Raw genomic sequence first — 21,456 nt, 5'->3', positions numbered from 1 at the left:
AAAAAATATAGAAATCTATTTTTACCTCCAAAAAATAAAGATGTCATTGTTATAGAGTATATTAAAAAAGAAAAAAAAAAGATATACATAAAAACAATTATATAACAATATTCTTTAAAACAAAAAAAAAATTAAATATAATTTTTTAAATATTTCACTTTCCATTATTTGATGTGTTAATTTTTGAATATAGCAAAGAATCTTTTGTCTGAAAAAAGAAAAAAAATAAATTAATAAGTATATTATATACTACAAAAATAATTATTTATAAATAATAATGTAAACATTCTTTCTCTTTTGTTTAATATTTTTACATATGCAATTTGAAAAGTTGCATAAGTTCCCAAAATAAATGCAGAAATAAGAACTAACACCGTCCTATTTAAAAAAAAAAAATTATGAATATGTTCATACATTTTTATTTATATTTTCGTATTTACATTATTTTTCTGAATTGCTAATGAATAAAATAATAATTTCATTGTCTCTTTCTTTTATTTTTTTCTATCTTATTAATTCATTATTTATAATTTATGTATAAAATAGATATACATATAATTACCATAAAGCAAAATGAAATTGTGTACTTTTCTGATTTTCATCATAAACCTCACTTAACTAAATATAAAAATAAATAAATAATATAAAATATATGTAATTTAATTAATAAGTATAACATTTTTTGAGATACTGTTTCTTTTATTTTCCATGTTAATTTTTTTTTTCTAATTTATATTTTATCTTCCTTACTTGCGCATTAATACGGTATAAAAAGACTAATATATTGAAAAAAAAAAAAAAAAGCTTCATCTTTCTCTATATTTTAAAATAGCTATTTTTTAACTGAATTTTTGCATAAAATTAAATAAAATCTTATATAAAATATTTTTTATTTTATTTTATTTTTTTTTTATCTTAAACTTATTATTATTTTATATAATTTTTTCTCATAAAATTAAATCTTAAATAAAAAATTTTATTTTTTTCTTTTCATTTATTTTTATATTTGGTTGTTAATCTTTTTTCTCTCAACTTTTTCTTTTATTTTTTACATGCGCCTTTTTTTTTTTTTATTTTTTTTTTTTCTTGTTTGCTGCTAAAAATTGCATCAATATAAATTTTTTTTTTTTTTTTTTTTCTATATTATGTCTTTTCAAAAACTTTAGTATTATTAAAAACACCTATAATCATTTTATTTATCTTATATAATTATTTTAATCTTAAAATAATAATTATAAAATATAGGATAAAGAATAAAATGTTTTAAATAAAATGAAGTTATAAATTTGAATAAATCTTTTATTTTAATTTTGTTTTATTCACTAAATGTATGCACAATGTAAGAATTTTAATATTAAAGTAATTAATGTTAAAATTTAAAACTTAACATTTATTTTTTTTTTAAATTGAAGTTGTTTCTTAATTCTATTTTTCTACGTAATTCCCCAAATGATTAAATACTCTTAGTAGAATAATTGATGGTTAATTTGAAATAAAACTCATTTAGATCGTTATAATAGAAAAAATTCAAAATTATTTCTTTCAATATAAATATAATTATAGACAATACTTCCTAGTATAAGTAATATGATATTAATTTCAAAAAAAAAAAAAAAAAAAAAAAAAAATACCAAAATACTTCTTTTTGGAGTACAGTTAAAATTTATATGAATTACATCTTTTACACCTACACATTTTTGTAATATCTGGGATAAATTACTTTAAATTCGTTTCTTTTCTTTTCTTTTCTTTTTTAAAGTAGACACCAAATTTTGTAGTCAAATTTTTTATTATATAAAAATCATAAAAAACTGCATAAAATTTTTTATAGAATGAAACTTTTAAAAAGCATACAAATTCTTTTACATAAAATTTATATAAAAAATTTAATATAGTAAATTTTTTTTGTATTAATGAACAAATACATTATTTTTTAAGTAATATATATTAAAAGTATTTTAAATTAAAAAAAGCTAAATTTAAAAACAATTAAAAAGAAAAAATTTTTTGTTATCTTTACACATATATAATAAAAAATCCATAATGGATAATATATGTTCGATGCTTCTAGAAAATGAAGATTATCTAAATGAAGATAACTTTCATATAAATATGTTGGTTTGGTATTATAAAGAAAACGAGAATGAATTAGAAATACAAAAAAATGATTTTATAATAATGAATAAAATATTTGAGAAATGTAAAATTTTAGATAAGTCTAATACAAAAAATATAAGACTAGAAAATGTGAGAAATAAAATGATATATGAATGTGAAAATATAAAAAAATTATATTCATGTGAAAATATAGATATTAATGTAGATGATATCTGCAATTTAAATTGTAGAAATATACCAACAATATTAAATTACTTATGTGGACGATTATCAAATGATATAATATATACAAATCTAAGTCATTTATTGATTGTAATAAATCCGTTTAAATGTCTAAATGACACTAACGAAACAATAATAAAAAAATATAAATATATGGAAAATGAAAAAAATTTAAAGTCTCATATTTTTAAAAAAGCAAGAACAGCTTTATATAACTTAAAAAATTTGAGCAAAAAAAATCAATACATTATTGTATCAGGAGAAAGTGGTTCAGGAAAAACAGAAGCGTGTAAAAATGCTATGAAATTTTTAACTTATAATGAAATAAAAGAAAGAACAAAAGTACCTGAAATAATTTTGAACACAAATGTATTGTTAGAATTTTTTGGAAATGCTAAAACCATTCATAATAACAATAGTAGTAGATTTGGTAAATCTGTTAAATTATATATTGATGAAAATAATAATGTTCAAAGCGGATATATAAAAGCATTTCTCTTAGAAAAAAGTAGAATTATTAAACAAGAAAAAGAAGAACGGAATTTTCATATTTTTTATGAAATGTTAAATTATTTGAATAATAAAGAAAATATATTCTTATATAAAGAAAATTTCAAAAATTATTCTACTAATATAGAATATTACAATATTTTGAATAAAAGTGATTTAAAGTTTTCTAATGAACAAAAAAATAAATTTCATGAGATTATAACTTCCTTTCATTACCTTAATTTAAATGATAAACAAATTAATGATATTATATCAATTTTATTTGGTATTTTATTACTAGGTAATGTAAAAATAGTAGAAAAAGAAAACTCCTGTGGAATAGCTCGAGGAGTTATAGAAAATTACGAAGAATTTAAAAAAGCATGCGAGGCTTTGTTTTTAGATGATATAGCTCTAGAAAATATATGTTCAACAAAAATTACCACAATAGGCAAAACTGAAATAAAATCATCCTTTACAAAAGAAGAAATGGAAACTATGTTACATTCTTTTAGTAAAATTATTTATTATAATTTATTTAGTTGGATAATTGACAGAATAAATAATCTTATAAATCCTTTATATGAGAAAGAAAATCAAAATGAAAATGAAAATGAAGAAATTCATCTAAATAAAAATGAAAACCTTGATTTGAATACACAATTGAATAATAATAGGAATTTTATAGGTATATTAGACATATTCGGCTTTGAAATATTTTCTAAAAATTCGTTAGAACAATTATTAATAAATATAGCTAATGAAAGAATACAGCAATTTTTTCTTAATACTGTTTTTGAAAAAGAAAACGAAATATATATAAAAGAAAACATTGATATTCCACTAATTCAATATACACCAAACTATAATTTATTAAATGTACTGTATAAAGAACCCGTTTCTATTTTAAATTTTTTAGAAGATTGCTGTTTAACACCCAAAAGTACTGATCTAACTTTTACGATGCTATGTAATAAGCATTTTGGAATATTAGATAAACAAAATGAAAAAAGTATTTATAAAATAACAAGTAATTCTTATGATAATACAAAGAATCAATTGTTAAAAAAAACGAATTCAACTAATTCGGATTTGAAAAACATAAAAAGTAATATTTTTCCAGAGAAGGATCATCAAAATTACAAAAAATATGCTTCAGAAATATATATAAAAAATAAATCTTCAAATGCTAAAAAATTTACTATTTCACATTCTATAGGGAAAATAGAATACACCACTGACGATTTCATTTTTAAAAATAAAGATGTTATAAAATCAGAATTTATTGATATATCAAAAAGTTCTTCAAATGAAATTTTTCAAAATTTATTTAAAGATTGCATTATTGAAAAAGGAAAATTATCAAAAAGACTTTTGATTTCTTCTCAATACATTAAACAATTAGATAAATTAATAAATGAAATAAATACCTGTGAAATTCACTTTATTAGATGTATAAAATCTAACGAATTCGGTAAACCCAACCATTTTGATGAAAAAAGGGTTTTTCTACAGTGTTATTCTTTATCTTTATTTCACGCTTTGCAACTTAAAAATTTTTCATTTTCATATAAATTTACATTTGAAGAATTTTATGAACAATTTAAACTAATTTATATGTTGAATAATTTATATGAACCAATAATTTATTCAGAAATTAATGCAAAAATAAAAACCATTTCTATTTGTGAAAATTGTCAGCTATCAATTGAATCTTATAAAATTGGATTAACAAAAATTTTTTTAAATATAGAATCACTGACTACAATAAAAAAACAAATGAACAATTTAATTAATAAATGGAGTTCAGTTGTTTCTATTTTGTATGCTTTTGTTAAAAAGTATAAAAAAAAAAAAAATTTTAAAGAAAAATGCCTGACTTATTTGCCAAGAATTCAGGCTCATATAAGAAAATATCTAGTGCTTCATAAAATTATTTCTCATATTAATAGAAATGAAACATTAAAAGAAAACATATTTTAAAACCAATTTAATTTAAATTTAGATATAATTAAAAAAAATCATCAAACACACAATAAAAATAAACTGCAATATAATACTTATTATATATAAATATTTGTAAATATGAATGCTTTTAATTGAATTTTTACTAAAAATACGAAACTAATATAAGCACCTTTCAAAACTATTAAATTTTAACAATTTCACAATTAAAAATTTTCTTTGTAATTTATTTAAAGAACTTTTTTCCTTCTTTATTCAATATATATATTTCTTAATTTTCTTATTATTCTTTGAAATGAATCATTCAGCAAGGAATTATAAGAGGTGTAAACCATCATCTTAATTAGTTCTCTTAAAACAAGAAAAATCATTTTTTTTTTTTTTTTTTTTTTTAATTATTTTCTTTAATTTTTTCATAATGTAAAAATTTTTTGTGAATATTTCATTTTAGAATCTTTTGTAAAATATTTACAACAACATAACTATAATTAAAACTATAATAGTATGTAAAATAAAAAGAAAACCAAATTTTTATTGAATACAAGAAATTTTATATATGGATATTAAAGAATAATAAAAAAAGAAAAGCTGTTATATTTTAATTTATTAATATAATATTTTTATGTGTAATTGTATCAAGAAATATGTGAATTTTAATAAAAAAAATATAATATATTTAAATGTAAAAATTAATAATAAATAAATATGAATGCTTATTCTTAAAAAAAAAAATAAATAAATAAGTAAAAAACACCATTGAATCACTAATAAAAAATATGTATATATATATATATATATATCAAAAAAAAAAAAAAAAAAAAAAAAAAAAAAAAAAAAAAAATGAATAAATAAATATGAAAAACTCAATATATATGCGTATTAATTTAAAAATTAAAAAAAAGATGTTTTTAAATACTTCGTAAAATTTTCAAATAAAATTTATTTTGTATTTAAATTAAAAAAAAAAAAAAAAAGTATTATAAAAAATTATTTAAATAAATATATTTATATTAACACCTACTTTAAAAAAAATATTGTAAAACTAAGTTATGCTTATGTTCTAAGAAAATGAAATATTCAGCTTTTAAGAATTCTTTAAGGTATGATTATTTATTTTATCTTTTAAATATAATAAGTGATAATATAATCATTAAAATGTTTTTTTTTTTAAATTCAGATTTGCAAGCAAGTTTTGCCAGAAAAATAATTATAAAGTATATATGAATAGTGTGCCTCAATTTTCTACTTTTACTTATGGAAAACATATAAAAACGTAAACAGAAAGAACATTATTTTATATTTTTTTTTAATAAAAATATATATATACTTGTAATTTTTTTTTTTTTTTTTTTTTTTTTTTTTTATNNNCTTTTTTTTTTTTTTTTTTTTTTTTTTTTTGTACTATAAACTATAACAGAAACCCCTTGACAAGTAGACTTGATGATTTATTAAAAAAAAATTCGAATTTAATAAGTATAATGAGTGTTAATGGATTAGATGATTTAATTACGCAATCTTCAAAAATTGGTGAGTTATTTTTATATTATTTAATAACACAAAATAATTTATCAAATTTATTATTTAATGTACCAAAGAGGTATATATATATATATATATAATATATAATGTGATATGTTTTTTTTTAAAAATATCACAAAAAAAGATGAAGTTATTTATGTATGTATCCATTTATATAATTGCATTATTTTTGAATTTCTCTTTATATTTTTTAATTTTATAAATATCTTTCCATTGTTAATATATATTTTGATTCATATATAAAATTGTTTATTTCACTTTCATTTTTTTCATTTTTCGTATATTTATTTTTTTTTTTAACAGAATCTGTTTCAATTGCAGAATGGTTACTAAACCTCGTAGAAGAATATCAATGTATGATAAAATTACACCAGTATGAAACATTATTTATTTTTTGAATTATATAAGTTATACATTATAATTTTTTTTTTTTTTTTTTTTCTTTGTTTTGTTTCATCTAATTTTTTTTCTTTTAGCTCTAGAAAGAACTGTACATTTTTTGAATAATAGATATATGTATAAATACATGTTATATATATTGTAGAAAATTGAGGTTCATTTAATAAGAATAAAATACTAAATTTTAAAATCATATATATATAAATGTACATATGTATTCAATAATATTTTTTTTTATTATGTATGTAATTTTTTTCTTAATATGTTCATAATTTTTCTTATTTTCTATAAAGTTATAATAATATTTCGTATTAATATAAAAAAATTTCTTTTATTACATAACTACATAATACAACAAATTTATCATTATTATTATGTTTTCCATCATTCTCATATTTTATGTTGTATTTAATGTGCGTTTTTTTCATTTTTTATATATTCATATTTTTTTTTAAGTATGAATACATTTTAGTATTGTTTATTTCACCTTTAATTATATCGTTAAGATTACTTTTTTTTTTTTTTTTATGTGCATATTTATATATATTTATATATATATACATATATATATATATATAACTACATTTAATCTGACTAAATATATTAATTCTATCTTTTTTTTTTTTTTTTTTTTTTACATTTTATGTAGTAATGCTATCATGTGTAAATATGACTACAATACGGTTAAATTGAGAAAAATATAAAAATAATTTTTAGTTTATATAAAAATTTATCACTCATGTACATCTAGTTTTACTCGTACATATAATTATATTAACTGCACAAAATTTTTTTCATTATAATTTTTTTTTATTCCACATACATTTAAATTATATTATTTTATTAACATAAAATAATTTATTATTATCATATTAATTTTTTTTTTTTTTTTTTTTTTTTTAAAAAAAAAGCAGTTGGTTTTCCATTAGGAGCATTAGATTGTCAACAAAATTTTTCAAAAATTAAGAAAATTGAATAAGATTTTACAAAAGCTCATTATATTAATTTATATTTTAATCTGAATATATCTATATATCAGTGTTGATTTAAAATAACCAAAATTTTTGTTTCAAGTGAAATTAATTTTATATAATTTATTACTCATGTAATTTTAATAAACTTTATTTTATACATATATAAATTATATTTTTAAACATCATATAGATAATTATTTCTATGCATAAATATTAACAGCAATTTTATATATGATTATTTTATTAAAATAAATTTAAAAAAAAAAAAAAATTATTTATGTTTTAATAAAACTACATTTCATTATTTTTTTTTTTTTTTTGTTTGATATATTATTTTACACTATATTTTTCTCCATTTTATGATTCATTAATGTTAAAAACTGATGCACACCATTATTTAAAATTTTTACTTTTTTTTTTTTTTATAGGTTACTTCTTACAGGAAATTGGTCAAAATTGCTGCATATTATGAGAAAATAAAATCAGTAATTTTTATCCCTTATGTATTTACGTTTAATACAATATATATATATATATATCTTACAAACTATTTTTAATAAGAATATACGAAAAAAGAAGAATACATAATATAAATACTTAAAATTTTTTTTTTTTCTTTTTAACATTGTTATAATTTTAAGTGAAAACAAAAAAATTTGATATTTAAAAACATGATAAAGCTAATTTTAATTTAAAAAAAATATATAGGAGTTTATAATTCAAAACATATACAATAAAAGTTAACAAATTTTAATTAAAAAAATACATAATACAGTAAACTTTAAATTAAAAAAAAAAAAAAAAGGAAAGAAAATAAAAAGTAATTAACAAATATGAATTTTATGAACTACATGACAAAATGTGTACACAAATTTAAATTTAAAAAAAATTTTATAAAAATATATATTTTTTTTTTTAAATTATCTTCTTGATGTTTTTCCAATGGTTCTTTTTCCTGAAAATAAATGTCGTGGTTTTTTTGAAGGAATAGATCTATCAGCTTCTCCTTTTTTTCCTTTTACAATTTTCCTATAAGCTATTTTATTTAACTTATAAGCTTTAGCTCTTTGTATCTCAGATGATGTACTTAAGTATATTTTTGATTTCTTAGTTGGATCATTATATACATTATCTTTAATTTGTTTTTTTTTAAATATTTCTTTTTTCACCTTTTCTTTTTTTGGGGTTTTACTTTTCTTAGATTTCTCGGTCATACTTTTAAGAACTTTTTCTTTGTTCAGTTTTAATTCATCTAATTTTTTTTCAATTTCTTCAATTGTTTTATTTCTCTTATGATATAATGGTTGCTTTTCTTCATTTAATTTAGAGTTTATTTTTAATCCCCTTAATTTCAATGCCATTCTTTGTAAAATTTTTTGTGTCTTAAACCAAAGTGGATTTATCTGTACTTCTTTATCAAAGAGACTTTCTTCCTCTTTTTCTAATTCTAGTAATTTTTCTTCTATATCTTTATCAACAAAATCGCTTATATTTTTTCCATTATATATTTCTGGTATTACATCATATTTATATTCCTCTTTTATATCATAATTTTTTCTAATATCAACTGAATAAACACCAGCACCACCATTTTGATTTTGCAAATCAATCTGTAAAATTCTATCATCTGTTCTATTGCTCAAATAACTTTGTCTGCTTTTATTTTTTTTTTTTAATTTTAACTGATGTAAAGTATTTTCTTCTACATTTTTTTCTTCATCATTTTCGTTATCATTATTTTTTTTTTCTAATGTTGCATCTTCAGTAAAATTTTTTTCTACTCTTTTTTCTTGTTCTTCTCTTTTTCTTATTCTTTCTTGAATAACTGAATCAGGTATATATGGAGCTCTATTCAAATTTATTTTTTTTTCATTTAATTTATTATTAAGTAAACTTTCTTGATCTAATAAAATTGATGAAGCTTGATCATTTTTTAATAGATCACAAGCAGCTATTTTAGCTTCCTCCACACCTACTCCTGTTAAAGTGCTAAATGGGCAAAATTTTATTGGGCTAGTAATATTATCAACAATTTGTTTAATTAACAATTTATTATCTACAGATAAGTTGTCTACATTAACTTTATCAATTTTATTAAATCCGATAACAATTGATTTATTTGTAAATAAAGACTTTATAGAATAAAATAAATTTACTTGTTCTTTTATAGAAATTCCACATTCTTCACTTATGTCAATTATGAATAAAATAACCCCATTAATATGAGCTAGAGCAGTAATAGTTGTCATCTCAATAGTATTTCTATTTTCTAGAGGTCTATCTAATAATCCTGGAGTATCAATAATTTGATATCTATTTAATTTATAATCAAAATGTCCAACATATAAATTTTTGGTTGTAAAAGAATACGGTTGGACTTCAACATTAGCTCTTGATGTTAAATTAATAAATGATGATTTTCCTACATTAGGAGCACCAGCTAATAAAATTGTTTTTTTATGTGGATTAATAGAAGGCAATCGAGATAAATTCTGCCTCACTTCTTCTAAATAAAGTAAACTTGGTTGTAATTTTTTTACTAATTTACACATTCTACCAAGCGCACTTATTTTTAACATCTTACATTTATATAAGGATGAACTAAATTTTAATAATTTTATATAATCATGGCATATTCTTATAACAGCTTTACTTACATAACTACACTGACCTAAAGCTAATTTATAATGATCTCTATCATATAATATATTTGCTAAATCTGAATAAAAAGGATGTATATCATCTAATTTTGGGAAATCATTTATTATATTCTGTAATTTTTCTCTGAACAATTCTTGACATATTTTCACTTTTCTCATATAAAAATTTCTAATCCTCGTTATTTTAAATCCTTTGTGAATTTCAGTTGGAGTTTTTCTTTGTGTTTTTGATAAAACCACATCAACTAATTCTTTCGCGCTCACAACTGGCTTTATATCCTTAAAACGATACAAATTTAATTCCTTCATTTAAAAAATATAAATATAAAAATAGATATTTTGTATAATATTAATTTTATAAAAAAAAAAAAAAAAAATATTTTCACAATATATTAAATTTACATAAAATTATTATAAAATATATAAAAATTTCCTATAAAAAAAAAAAATAATATAATTAAACTTAATTAGAAAAATAAGTACAATAATTAAAGAAAATTGTAAAAACTATTTAAGGAAAAACATCTTTTTATAATCCAAAAATAAATTTATAAAAAAAAAAAAAAAAAAATTAAAAATTAAAAATACATCTTTATAACAGCTTTTTATATTTCATAAAAAAAAAAAAAAATAAAATAAATTATATTCTTTTTTTATTCATAATTTTTTTAATCTACATATATATTTATTATATTTCATTTTAATATATACTGTATATCTTTAATTTTATGACGTTATGCTTATTTTTTTTCGTCAATTATTTTGATTCAATTTTATTAAAAGAAAATAATTAAATAAATTTAATATGTATAATTTTTAATTTTTCTTATCTTTTTTATTTTTTATGAAAAATTTGTTAAATTTAAATGTTGCGAAAAACATAATTTATTTTTTTTTTTTTTTAATTGATAAAAAAAAAAAAAAATACAACTATACGAAGCTTTTTTCCTTTTTATTTGGACATAGAGATTGATATTCAATATTAACATAAAATAAATATGTTTATACATTTTATTTAAATAATTCAAAAAATATATATATATATATTTTTTTTTTCTTCTAAACAATGGTATATATCTAACACGATGAGATTGAAATAATAAAAAAATATTAATAATATTATAAAAAACAACAAAAAATATTTTATAATTCCTAAAGAATATTCAATAAAAGATGATTATAAAAAGAGTTAAAAAAAAAATAATGTTTTAAACTATTTTATATGAACATAGTATTAAATTTTTTATAAAAAGAAGTGTGAAGGAAATATATTAATAAAAAAGTTTTAGAGTATTGAAGAAAACTTTTAAAAAAAAAAGAAAAATTCAAAAAATTCTCTCGGATTTTTAGTAAAATATTTAAGGATTACTTAATATCTTTAAATTAATAAAGTATAAGTTAGAACAGAAGGAATTTCATTCAAATAGGTGATTATGTATTTCATTAATTGTAATTCATTATATTTCTATAAGTGCAATCCTGTAAATAATATTAAAAAATAATTTTCTTTTATATTTTATAACACATTAAGTATATATATTATAAACAAAATAGAATAATAAATCTTTTAAATGAAAAAAAAAAAAAAGAATTAATAAGAAATAATAAGAAAAGAAAGAGTAAAAGAAGTTAAAAGAACAAAATAGAAAAACTAATAATGATACACATATTGTCTCTTATTAATTAGAATCATAAATTATTTATAAAGAAAAAATTTTTCCTTTAAATAATATTAAAAAAAAAAAAAAAAAATTAAAAAGGTAAATAGTTCTGTAATAAATGCACAAATATAGCAAAATTTTTGCTATATTATTTAATATAGCAATAAAGAAGTTATATATATGCATATAAAATAAAAATTTATTTTTGTTAAGACATTATTGAAAAAAAATTATTTTGTACATTATTATATTATCTATAATTTGCGTCTTTCCAATTATTTAAATAAAGAAAAAAAAAAAATAGAAATAGAAAAAAAATTTTCTCAATCAAATATTATTTTGGGTTAAATTTTCATTTTAACTGCATTTTAATTTTTAATTAAAAAAAAATATAAAATATAGAAAATAAATAAAGACTCTTTGCCTATACATGTGTTTAAAAAAAGAAATTTAACACATATCAACACCTTTCCAATTTTGTTCTATCTTGATTTTCTGAAAATTAAAAAAAAAAAAAAAATATTCTTCATTAAAATTATGAAGAGTATTTTGTCATTTTTTATTAAATAAATGCAAATATTATAAAAGAAAAAAAAAAATTTATTTTGAAGTTTGTTTACTATTTTTTACCTTTATATATACATATATAAATATATATATATATATATATATATATATATATATATATATATATAAACTTATTAGATAATATGCTGACTTATTTTTTTACGTTATTCTTAATTATTTATTTTCTTTATATTTTATGCAAAGTTAAAGGTGATTGTGATTTCTCTAGCGATTCCTTAAATTTGTCTGTTAGTGAAATAATACCTAAAGATGAAGAAACTTATCTTAGTAACATAAAATATTGTGTAAAATTTACAAAAGGGTTTGAAATTTTAACTTTTATTTGCCCCAAAAAATCTATTAATTATGAAGGAATAGAAGTTAGGCCTTTTAATTGCTTTGAAACAGTTAGAATAAATGGGAGGCATGAAAATTTGGGTGAACTGTTAGAAGGAAGCGTATTTAAGAATAGTGAAACAGATTCTACTATTGTAAGAAAAGTTTTTATTCCACCATTAATTAAGGAAGATATTCTTTTCGAATGTACATGTGATAACAGTTTAACATTTAAAGGAAAGCATATGGGTTCTAGAGGAATTATGAGAGTTCAACTAAAAAAAAATAAAATCTTTGGATGTGATTTTGATCATAATGGGAATATAACACAGAAAAACCCATTTATTTATCATGAAAAATCAACAAAAAATTCAAACGAAACTATTATTTGTAATGTTATAGTAAACAGTTCAGAGGTAATTTTGGGTTTAATATGCCCAAAAGATTATAAATTATTTCCAGATAATTGTTTTGAAAATGTTTTGCATGAAAATAAAATTGTGAAAATAAGTGAGTTAGTACCGCACGATTTAAAATTGCACACTAACGAAAAAGAGAGAAGTTCGTTTGCATCATTTACATTAAATAAAAACGAAAAAACAAAAGGTTTTTCTTGTCAATGCGTTAAAAATAAAAACTCTCGTCTTTATGCATATTTTGAGTTTGATTTGAATTATAAATCTTCTAGTTTCCATATATATATACTTTCTTTTATAATCTTCATTTTATTTTTAATACTTTTTTTTTTTTAGAATTTAAGTGTAGAATCATTTTTTAAAAAAAAATTTGTACACTATTTGAAAATTTTACTTCGTAGAGTTTTTTTTCTCCTCCTAATTTTTTATACTATACAACTATAAGTTTTACTTATTTTCTTTTTTTAATTTTTTCATCTCATGCATATATTTTATGTTTTTACAGTTTACTCTTTTTTTTATAATTTATTCAATTTTTAAAATTTTCGTTAATTTTTTTGAAAAAATCTTTCCTTCTCTCATTACAATTAATGAATTTTTTTGAAGATCCGTTATATAACTCTCATTTACATTTTTTTTTTTTTTGTAAAGATCATTTTTTTTCTAAAATTAAAGTAAAATTAATTTTTATCATTTTTTTCTTTGAAAAATTTTTCAAAATAAAAGAAAATGTTCATGCTTAATTTTAAACTAAGAATGTAATGTATGTTCAATGAACCACATGCTAAGTTACATTAAATGTGTGTGATTTAATTTTTTTTATCTATGAACAATAATTAATGAAACATATGGATTCATAATATATGTAATATGTTTAATTCAATCAAAAATAAACAAAAAAAAAAATTATTTTTAATTTTAAAAGAGAAAATAATATTTTAAGTTTAAGTTCATGCACAATATTTTAATAGACTTTTTATATAAATTATTTGTATACACAATTTTTAAATTTTATCGAATTAAATATTTTTTTTTACAACAAAAATTATTAAAAAAGTCTTTTTGTTAATGTTGAATTTTTTTTAAAATACAATGATTTTAAAAAAATTATTTTTTTTAGCACTTTCCGTTATTTGTTCATTTCATATAACTTCTGCGTATGATCATGTATGTGACTTCAATGAAGATAGACCCTTAACATTTCCAAAAAATCAAAAAGATAATCTTTCTAAAACATGCAAATTACAACCATCCTTAATGGATAAAGTAATTATAAAATGTGGATCTAATAGTTTAAAATATAAACTGAATCCTCCAAATTGCTTGCAAGAAGTTTATGATTCAAATACATTAGTGAATAAAAAGAAAATTCATGAAATTCTAGAAGGAGTTTCCAGTATAATGATACGTAATAACCCTGAAGTAGATGTGAACGACGTATCACTAAGAATACCTCCAAATATTTTTGCAGATAAAAAAATTTTTTGTACATGTGAACATGAAAAAACTATTAGAGTAAGAAGAAATCAAGTGGAAAGTTCTAAAGTAATAAAATATACAGGTATTATTGAAATTGTGATACCTACTTTGAAAGAAAAAATTCCAGGTTGTGATTTTACAAAAGAAACATCTTCTTTATTCACTAATGGGTATGACCATACAGTAGATATAAATGATGATGATGATAATAAAATTACATGTAAAATTCCTTTGAAAAAAAATATGTTGGTTGGTTTTAAATGTCCTAAAGATTCTAATATTAAACCTGAAGACTGTTTTATAAATGGATATAACACAAATGGAAAAATTCAGAATCTACAACAAACTTTTGGTTTTACAGAATTAGTTATGGATCATTATAATAATGTATTTTATGCCAAATTTCCAGATAATTTAAAAAAAGAAGCGAGTTTTTTTTGTTTTTGTTCATATAATGAAAAAAAATTTGTTACTTACTTTTTTTTTGGAAATGTAAATAATCAAAATATCACCATTCCAGAATTACCTGATAAAAACTTAAAATCAAATATCAGTTATTCTGTAAAAATAGCAGCCTCAATTTTTTTTATGTATTTTGTTTCCTTTTTAATTACTTTATAATTTAAAATTTTTATATAAAAATATATGTCATGATTTTGTACATATATAATTTTCTTTTTTTTTTTTTTTTTTTTTTTGTAAAAAATTTATAATTTTTATTAACATTCAAATATATAAATACCTTGTTTAACATATATATATTAAGAATTTAAATTTGGTAGTAGAAAAAAAAATGTTACTTTTAATATATTCTTTCAATTTTTCATTATTTTTATAAATCGCCTTCTAATTCACCATGTATACAAAAATATAAAATATAATATTAAATAAAAAAATAAAATATATTAAAAATATATATTTTTTTAAAAAGTAAATAAAAGGTATAATATAAATAAAATAGAACCTATAAAAAGAGCAAAGTAATAATAAGTTTCATATGAATATAAAAAAAAAAATTTCTTCATTATGTGAATTATTAAAAAAAAAAAGAATATAAAATATATTAAAAATATTAAAAAAATGTTATGTGAAAAATGTAATGAAAAAAGTATATGTTTAATGAAACCTTCCAATAGAGAAAAATTATGCAAAGAATGTTTCATAAAAAATTTTGAAGATGAAGTTCATATGACTATTATAAAAAAAAGAATGTTTGAGGCGAACGACAAAATTTGCATTGCTGTGTCAGGTGGAAAAGATTCTAGTGTACTAACTCACGTACTTGTTAACATAAAAAAAAAATATAATTATAAATGGGATTTATTTTTATTAGCAATTGATGAAGGAATTAAAGGATATCGTGATGACTCTTTGAAAGTTGTATATAAATTAGAAAAATTGTATAACTTACCTTTAAAAATTTTGAAATTTAATGATATTTTCTCATATACTATGGATGATGTTGTAAAATTTATTGGAAAAAAAAATAATTGTACAGTATGTGGGGTTTTCAGAAGGCAGGCTATGGAAAAAGGTGCACTATTATTTAATGCAACAAAGTTAGTAACAGGACACAATGCTGATGATATGGCAGAAACAATATTAATGAATTTGTGTAGAGGAGACATTGATAAGTTAGCCAGAAATATCAATGACTACACATTCACTTCACCTCTTAATAATTCAATGGAAAAAGAAATATTAACAGTTAATAAAAAACATATAGAAAACAATTATGATTACATGAATGGTATAGAAAATGACATAGATAAACAAAACCTACTTCAAAATGAAATATACAATGATAAATTATGTCAAGTCAAAACAAAGGATAACATAGAAAAGAGCCCAATACAAAATAAGATAAACGATCATTTTAATAATGAAAAAAATATAAGTAATAATATAATAAATCCTAAAGAATCAGAGAAGCGAAAAAATTTTTTTTTGCCAAGATTAAAACCATTAATGTGGTGTTATGAAAAGGAAATAGTTCTTTATGCTTTTCATTTGAAATTAGATTATTTTAGTACAGAATGTACATATTCACCTAATTCTTTTCGTGGAAATTTAAGAAGTTTTATTAAAGATATTGAAACTATAAATCCTCAATTTATTTTAAATATAATACATTCAGCAGAATTTTTTTATTTTAATGCAAATAACAAAAAAATGTTAAATGTTTGTATTAAATGTGGTGCATATACATCCAACCAAGTTTGTAAAGCTTGTTTAATTGTTACAGGATTAAATAATTACAAGGATAATTCCTTCCTTTATTCTAATAAAAAGAAAAACAAAAAAAAAATTTCTATTAATTACGAAAAAAAATAAATTACAAATTAAATACATATATATATATATAAATCCTTTTTTAAAAAATTAAAAGAAATTTAATTCAATTGATAATAATTAAAAAATAAAAAGATCCTATTTAATAGTGAATAAAAAAAAAAAAAAAAAAAAAAAAAATTCTTTCATATATATTTTGTATATATTATTTACGTTCATATAATTAATAATTCTTATATATAAAAATATATACATAGCCTTTTAATTAATATTGAATTGTAAAATTTTCAGAAGAATCAACTACGTTTGCAACTACTTTTTTTTTTTTCCATTTTAATTTTATTTTTTTATTAATGTGTTTCATTTTAATTATACTCATTTTTCAAGTAATTTTCATCATATTATTTTTCTTTCCCTATATATATACTTTTAAAATAATTGAAAAACATACAGATTTTTCTTTTTTCCTATATCTACTAATTTTTTGGTGTACATACCTTTTTATATATATAATTTTGTGTTACGTTTATCAAATTATCCCTTTTTTCTGTATTAACTTCATTGTCTTTTTTTTTTTTTTTTTTTTTTTTCATGATAAATACCCAAAAAATGTTTCAAAAAAAAATAATAATAATTAACTGATAAGGATAATTTTGAACATAAAATTTAATTTGTTTTTCAAAAACTTTTCAATAAAATTTTTTTGTCTATCATTGATAAATGTTTCTTTCTCTTAACAATAATAAAATTTTTTAATCAATAATTTTTTCTTATTTACAGATTTTATAACCAAATTACTTCAATTTTAAGAAAAGAATTATAGTTATTTTTAGAATGAATTATTTTTAAATAATTTTCTTTTTCTTTTTTTATAATACAATTGTGATTAACTGTTTTATAATATTTGGCATATTGTTTTTTATGTATAAATATCATTCCTTTCATAATTTACATTTTTTATATGAATATTAATTCTTTCATAAAATTATTTAACATTATTAATTTAATTGTATCTATTTTTTTTTATTTTTTTTTTTTTTTTTGTAACACATTCTATATATCTTATACATTTCTTATATGTTATCATCTATTATTTGATCTTATTCTGTCTTAATTATTTAGTCTTTTTTCTTTTCATTCTTTTTTTTTTTTTTTGTTTTTTTTAAAATGAGAAAAAAAGATAGTGAATATATAATTAATAGCACATATGAATCTTGCTTAAGAAAACTAGAGGAAAATATGCAAAAAAGTAAGTTAGCATTAAAAAATGAAAAAGAAAAAAAAATAAATATTAAAGATATTGAATTTAATATAAAAAACCATATGAATGAAATGACTAAACTAGTAAAAGAAGCCAAAATTATAAATTCCTCCACAAGTAACAATATAAAAGATTTTTATAACGGATTAATGAAGTGTGAAGAGCTTTGCAACCAACTAACTTCTGATGAAATAAATCAAAAAATAAATGAAACGTTTAATAATATAGTAACGGAAATAAATAACAAATGTAAACCAATAGTTTTATAAAAAAAAAAAAAAAAAAAAAACATAGAAAATAAACATTTTTATGAAAATATTTTTTTTTTTTTTTTTTTTCTGATGTATAAATAATTAAAGCAATTAAAAAATTAATAAAAAGTATTTATACTGTAATTTTCAATAGAAAATTTTTTACGTGTGTATATTAAAAAAAAAAAAAAAAAAAAAAAAAAAAAGGTTAAAAACTGATAAATAAATAAAAATTAAAGTTAAAAAAATAAAAACTACAAACTTTTAAGATAAATTAATTATTTATGTACTTAAAAAAAATTATAATTATTAAATTCTACAAATATGAGATATTATGTATACAAATATTTAACCTATAAATATATCATAAAAAGAAAAATGAACTAGTTATTTATACATATGCTTATAAATGTCCAAAATATATCTTCTTTTTGATGTATCCTTTTTAAAATGTTTTTGTGGTTCCATTGCTGAATATTTTTTCTTAAATTGAATATAATTTGTAGTTATATAATGCGAATTTAAAATTTTTTTATTAAAATATTCGTCAGCCAACTCAAATGTTTTTAAAAATTTTTTATATTCATGCTCATCTATAGGTTCTAAAAAGTTAAAGTGTGTTGACTTTTTCTCCTGTTTCTGTAAATTATTAATACCTAAACATAATTGTAGGTAATTACAACTGTTTATATTATTTATTATATTAGAATTTAATATATTATAAAAATCACTACCTAATTTTTCGTGAATTTTAACATAACTTTTATATTTATATGTACCTACTGATCTATAAAAATCTGGTATAATAATGCAAATGTTTTTAGTGTCTGCATAATTTAAATAACTTAATATATTTTTTATTAATGTACCACTTTTTTCAAATATTGATATTATTGGTTTAATTAAAATAATATCATTTTTTTCACATATATATGAATTTATATTACTTAATTTAATCCATTCATCAAAATTATATTTTCTATTTAAGTAATCTAAGTACATTCTGCTAACATCTCCCTTTTTAAAATTTGATACTGAGTTTTTTTTTATTTCATTTCCTAATGCTATTAAAATTCTACTTTTACTTATCATTTTTAAGTTTTATTTAAAAAAAAAAAAAAATAATTAATTACTTTCATACCATCTATATCTTTTTTATAAACTTTTCAATTTAATTGATACATACTTTATAAAATATAATTTTATATTACTTCATCATAACAATGTATGTTTTTTCCTTTTAAACATATTACTAAAATGATCATAGTATATTCATATATATATATACGTATTAAATTAAAAATTTACACACATAAATAAACCTGAACAAATAAGTATTAAACCGAGAATAGATTTATATGTGATGGATTTTTTAAAAATTATTATTTCTGTTATATATGTAAAAAAAAAAGAAGACGCATTTGATAGTGGCATAACTAAGGAAATATCAGATTCAGATAATAAATAATAATATAATAATGATCCAATTTGATTTAATATATATGGAATAATAATGTTTAAATTTTTAAAAATTGAAATAATATCTTTAATTATATTTTTCTCTGTGTTTTCATCTTTACATCCTTTTTTCATATATGCATTCGTGCATCCCCATAAAAATCCAATTACTAAATATAAAATAAAATACATATTAAAACATGTGTATATAATTAATTTAAAAAAATAAAAATAAAAACAAAATAAAACTAAAAAATAAATATATTTATAAAATGTTATGTAAATATTACATGTAAATATATTTCATATCTAAAAAAATATTAAGATGACTTGTACTGATAAAACATGCTTTGCTATTTTTTTTAATTTTTTGTGTGACATGTTCGGAATCAACAAAATGTTTTTTATTTATATATTCATATGATTCCAATTAAATAAATTATTATTTATTATATTTTTAATTTTATTTTTATGATAACATAAATTATTATTTTCTTTTAATTTTGTTTCATATTTTTTTTTTTTTTTTTTTTTTTTTTTTGTGTCGCTTTACTCTTTTTTTTAAAATTGTTAAAAGGAAAAAAAAAAAAAATAAATGTATATATATATATATATATATATATATATGTACCATTATATGTAAACATTGATGCATATTTTTAGATTTAATTAATTCCTTTTTATTTTTTTTTTTATTTTTTGTAAAAAAATAACTTTTTTAAGTATTATTTTTTTTGTAAATTTTCAATAATAAAAAAAAAAAAATTAGGTAAAATATTGTCTTTGCAACACTTAAAATTTATAGTAGCGATTAAAAAAAAATTTATGCAAAATTAGTTTATTTTTAAAATAGTTATTTTTTATATTTTTTTTTTTTTTTTTTTACTTTATGTAATCAGTAAGTGTAAGATATTATTACTTTAAAAATATAATAAATAATGAAAAATATAATTCATCTAATACAGTTTTCTTTAGTATATTTATATGCCATTATTATTTTATACAAATTATTATTCACATTTATAACTTCTTTAAAATAATATATCTTAATTATAAGATCAAAATAACATTTTTTAATATATTGTTATGCTATATATAGATGCTTTAGTTTTTTATTTTTTAGAGTATTATTAGGACATACTGTAGTTATTTTATATTTTTTTCCAAATACTTGTTTTAGATTAATTTATTTATTATTATAAAATGCTGTTAGACTTATCAAATTGTAATTTAAGAAGCTTAGAAGACTGCGATATAATATTAGAAAAATTAATTGAATTGAATTCTGATTATACAAGTATAACATATTTAAATGTTTCAAACAATTTTATAAAATCTATCAAAGGATTAAGGGCTTTTGAAAATTTGA

The 21,456-nt window shown here is 18.1% G+C and overlaps 11 protein-coding genes across 11 annotated transcripts in view; 7 read left to right on the top strand and 4 right to left on the bottom strand.

Moving 5' to 3' along the window:
- Positions 1 to 154: 154 nt before the first annotated feature.
- On the bottom strand, positions 155 to 810 carry PGAL8A_00141700 (conserved Plasmodium protein, unknown function; the record flags this gene model as incomplete). Its single annotated transcript, XM_028674953.1, has 4 exons — positions 155 to 208; positions 315 to 378; positions 563 to 618; positions 751 to 810. The coding sequence occupies 4 exons, from the start codon at positions 808 to 810 to the stop codon at positions 155 to 157; spliced, it is 234 nt and encodes a 77-aa protein (XP_028526533.1).
- A 1,233-nt stretch (positions 811 to 2,043) lies between these two features.
- PGAL8A_00141600 (hypothetical protein) lies at positions 2,044 to 4,812 on the top strand (the record flags this gene model as incomplete). The annotated part of the gene is made up of 1 exon (XM_028674952.1): positions 2,044 to 4,812. One exon carries the CDS (start codon positions 2,044 to 2,046, stop codon positions 4,810 to 4,812), a length of 2,769 nt encoding a protein of 922 aa, XP_028526532.1.
- Positions 4,813 to 5,862: 1,050 nt separating this feature from the next.
- Positions 5,863 to 7,698, top strand: PGAL8A_00141500 (conserved Plasmodium protein, unknown function; the record flags this gene model as incomplete). The annotated part of the gene is made up of 6 exons (XM_028674951.1): positions 5,863 to 5,894; positions 5,972 to 6,067; positions 6,212 to 6,321; positions 6,637 to 6,687; positions 7,382 to 7,415; positions 7,644 to 7,698. The coding sequence occupies 6 exons, from the start codon at positions 5,863 to 5,865 to the stop codon at positions 7,696 to 7,698; spliced, it is 378 nt and encodes a 125-aa protein (XP_028526531.1).
- Positions 7,699 to 8,626: 928 nt separating this feature from the next.
- Positions 8,627 to 10,675, bottom strand: PGAL8A_00141400 (nucleolar GTP-binding protein 1, putative; the record flags this gene model as incomplete). Its single annotated transcript, XM_028674950.1, has 1 exon — positions 8,627 to 10,675. The coding sequence occupies one exon, from the start codon at positions 10,673 to 10,675 to the stop codon at positions 8,627 to 8,629; it is 2,049 nt and encodes a 682-aa protein (XP_028526530.1).
- Positions 10,676 to 12,737: 2,062 nt separating this feature from the next.
- PGAL8A_00141300 (6-cysteine protein, putative) lies at positions 12,738 to 13,682 on the top strand (the record flags this gene model as incomplete). Its single annotated transcript, XM_028674949.1, has 1 exon — positions 12,738 to 13,682. The coding sequence occupies one exon, from the start codon at positions 12,738 to 12,740 to the stop codon at positions 13,680 to 13,682; it is 945 nt and encodes a 314-aa protein (XP_028526529.1).
- Positions 13,683 to 14,438: 756 nt separating this feature from the next.
- Positions 14,439 to 15,446, top strand: PGAL8A_00141200 (6-cysteine protein, putative; the record flags this gene model as incomplete). The annotated part of the gene is made up of 1 exon (XM_028674948.1): positions 14,439 to 15,446. One exon carries the CDS (start codon positions 14,439 to 14,441, stop codon positions 15,444 to 15,446), a length of 1,008 nt encoding a protein of 335 aa, XP_028526528.1.
- A 459-nt stretch (positions 15,447 to 15,905) lies between these two features.
- On the top strand, positions 15,906 to 17,159 carry PGAL8A_00141100 (PP-loop family protein, putative; the record flags this gene model as incomplete). Its single annotated transcript, XM_028674947.1, has 1 exon — positions 15,906 to 17,159. The coding sequence occupies one exon, from the start codon at positions 15,906 to 15,908 to the stop codon at positions 17,157 to 17,159; it is 1,254 nt and encodes a 417-aa protein (XP_028526527.1).
- Positions 17,160 to 18,284: 1,125 nt separating this feature from the next.
- Positions 18,285 to 18,647, top strand: PGAL8A_00141000 (conserved Plasmodium protein, unknown function; the record flags this gene model as incomplete). Its single annotated transcript, XM_028674946.1, has 1 exon — positions 18,285 to 18,647. One exon carries the CDS (start codon positions 18,285 to 18,287, stop codon positions 18,645 to 18,647), a length of 363 nt encoding a protein of 120 aa, XP_028526526.1.
- A 369-nt stretch (positions 18,648 to 19,016) lies between these two features.
- Positions 19,017 to 19,721, bottom strand: PGAL8A_00140900 (conserved Plasmodium protein, unknown function; the record flags this gene model as incomplete). The annotated part of the gene is made up of 1 exon (XM_028674944.1): positions 19,017 to 19,721. The coding sequence occupies one exon, from the start codon at positions 19,719 to 19,721 to the stop codon at positions 19,017 to 19,019; it is 705 nt and encodes a 234-aa protein (XP_028526525.1).
- A 204-nt stretch (positions 19,722 to 19,925) lies between these two features.
- Positions 19,926 to 20,279, bottom strand: PGAL8A_00140800 (conserved Plasmodium protein, unknown function; the record flags this gene model as incomplete). Its single annotated transcript, XM_028674943.1, has 1 exon — positions 19,926 to 20,279. One exon carries the CDS (start codon positions 20,277 to 20,279, stop codon positions 19,926 to 19,928), a length of 354 nt encoding a protein of 117 aa, XP_028526524.1.
- A 1,011-nt stretch (positions 20,280 to 21,290) lies between these two features.
- Positions 21,291 to 21,456, top strand: part of PGAL8A_00140700 (leucine-rich repeat protein, putative) — a gene marked incomplete at both ends in the record, with an annotated part of 6,896 nt that continues 6,730 nt past the window's right edge. The window contains one exon of the mRNA XM_028674942.1: positions 21,291 to 21,456. This exon is cut by the window's right edge and continues 5,225 nt beyond it. Within this exon, the coding sequence (XP_028526523.1) occupies positions 21,291 to 21,456 (166 nt within the window).

This window comes from Plasmodium gallinaceum, assembly GCF_900005855.1.
Source record: "Plasmodium gallinaceum strain 8A genome assembly, contig: PGAL8A_v1_65, whole genome shotgun sequence".
In the NCBI taxonomy this organism is placed as follows: domain Eukaryota; phylum Apicomplexa; class Aconoidasida; order Haemosporida; family Plasmodiidae; genus Plasmodium; species Plasmodium gallinaceum.
Note: the sequence above shows the minus strand (reverse complement) of the source record. Positions and strands in the feature narration are given on the sequence as shown.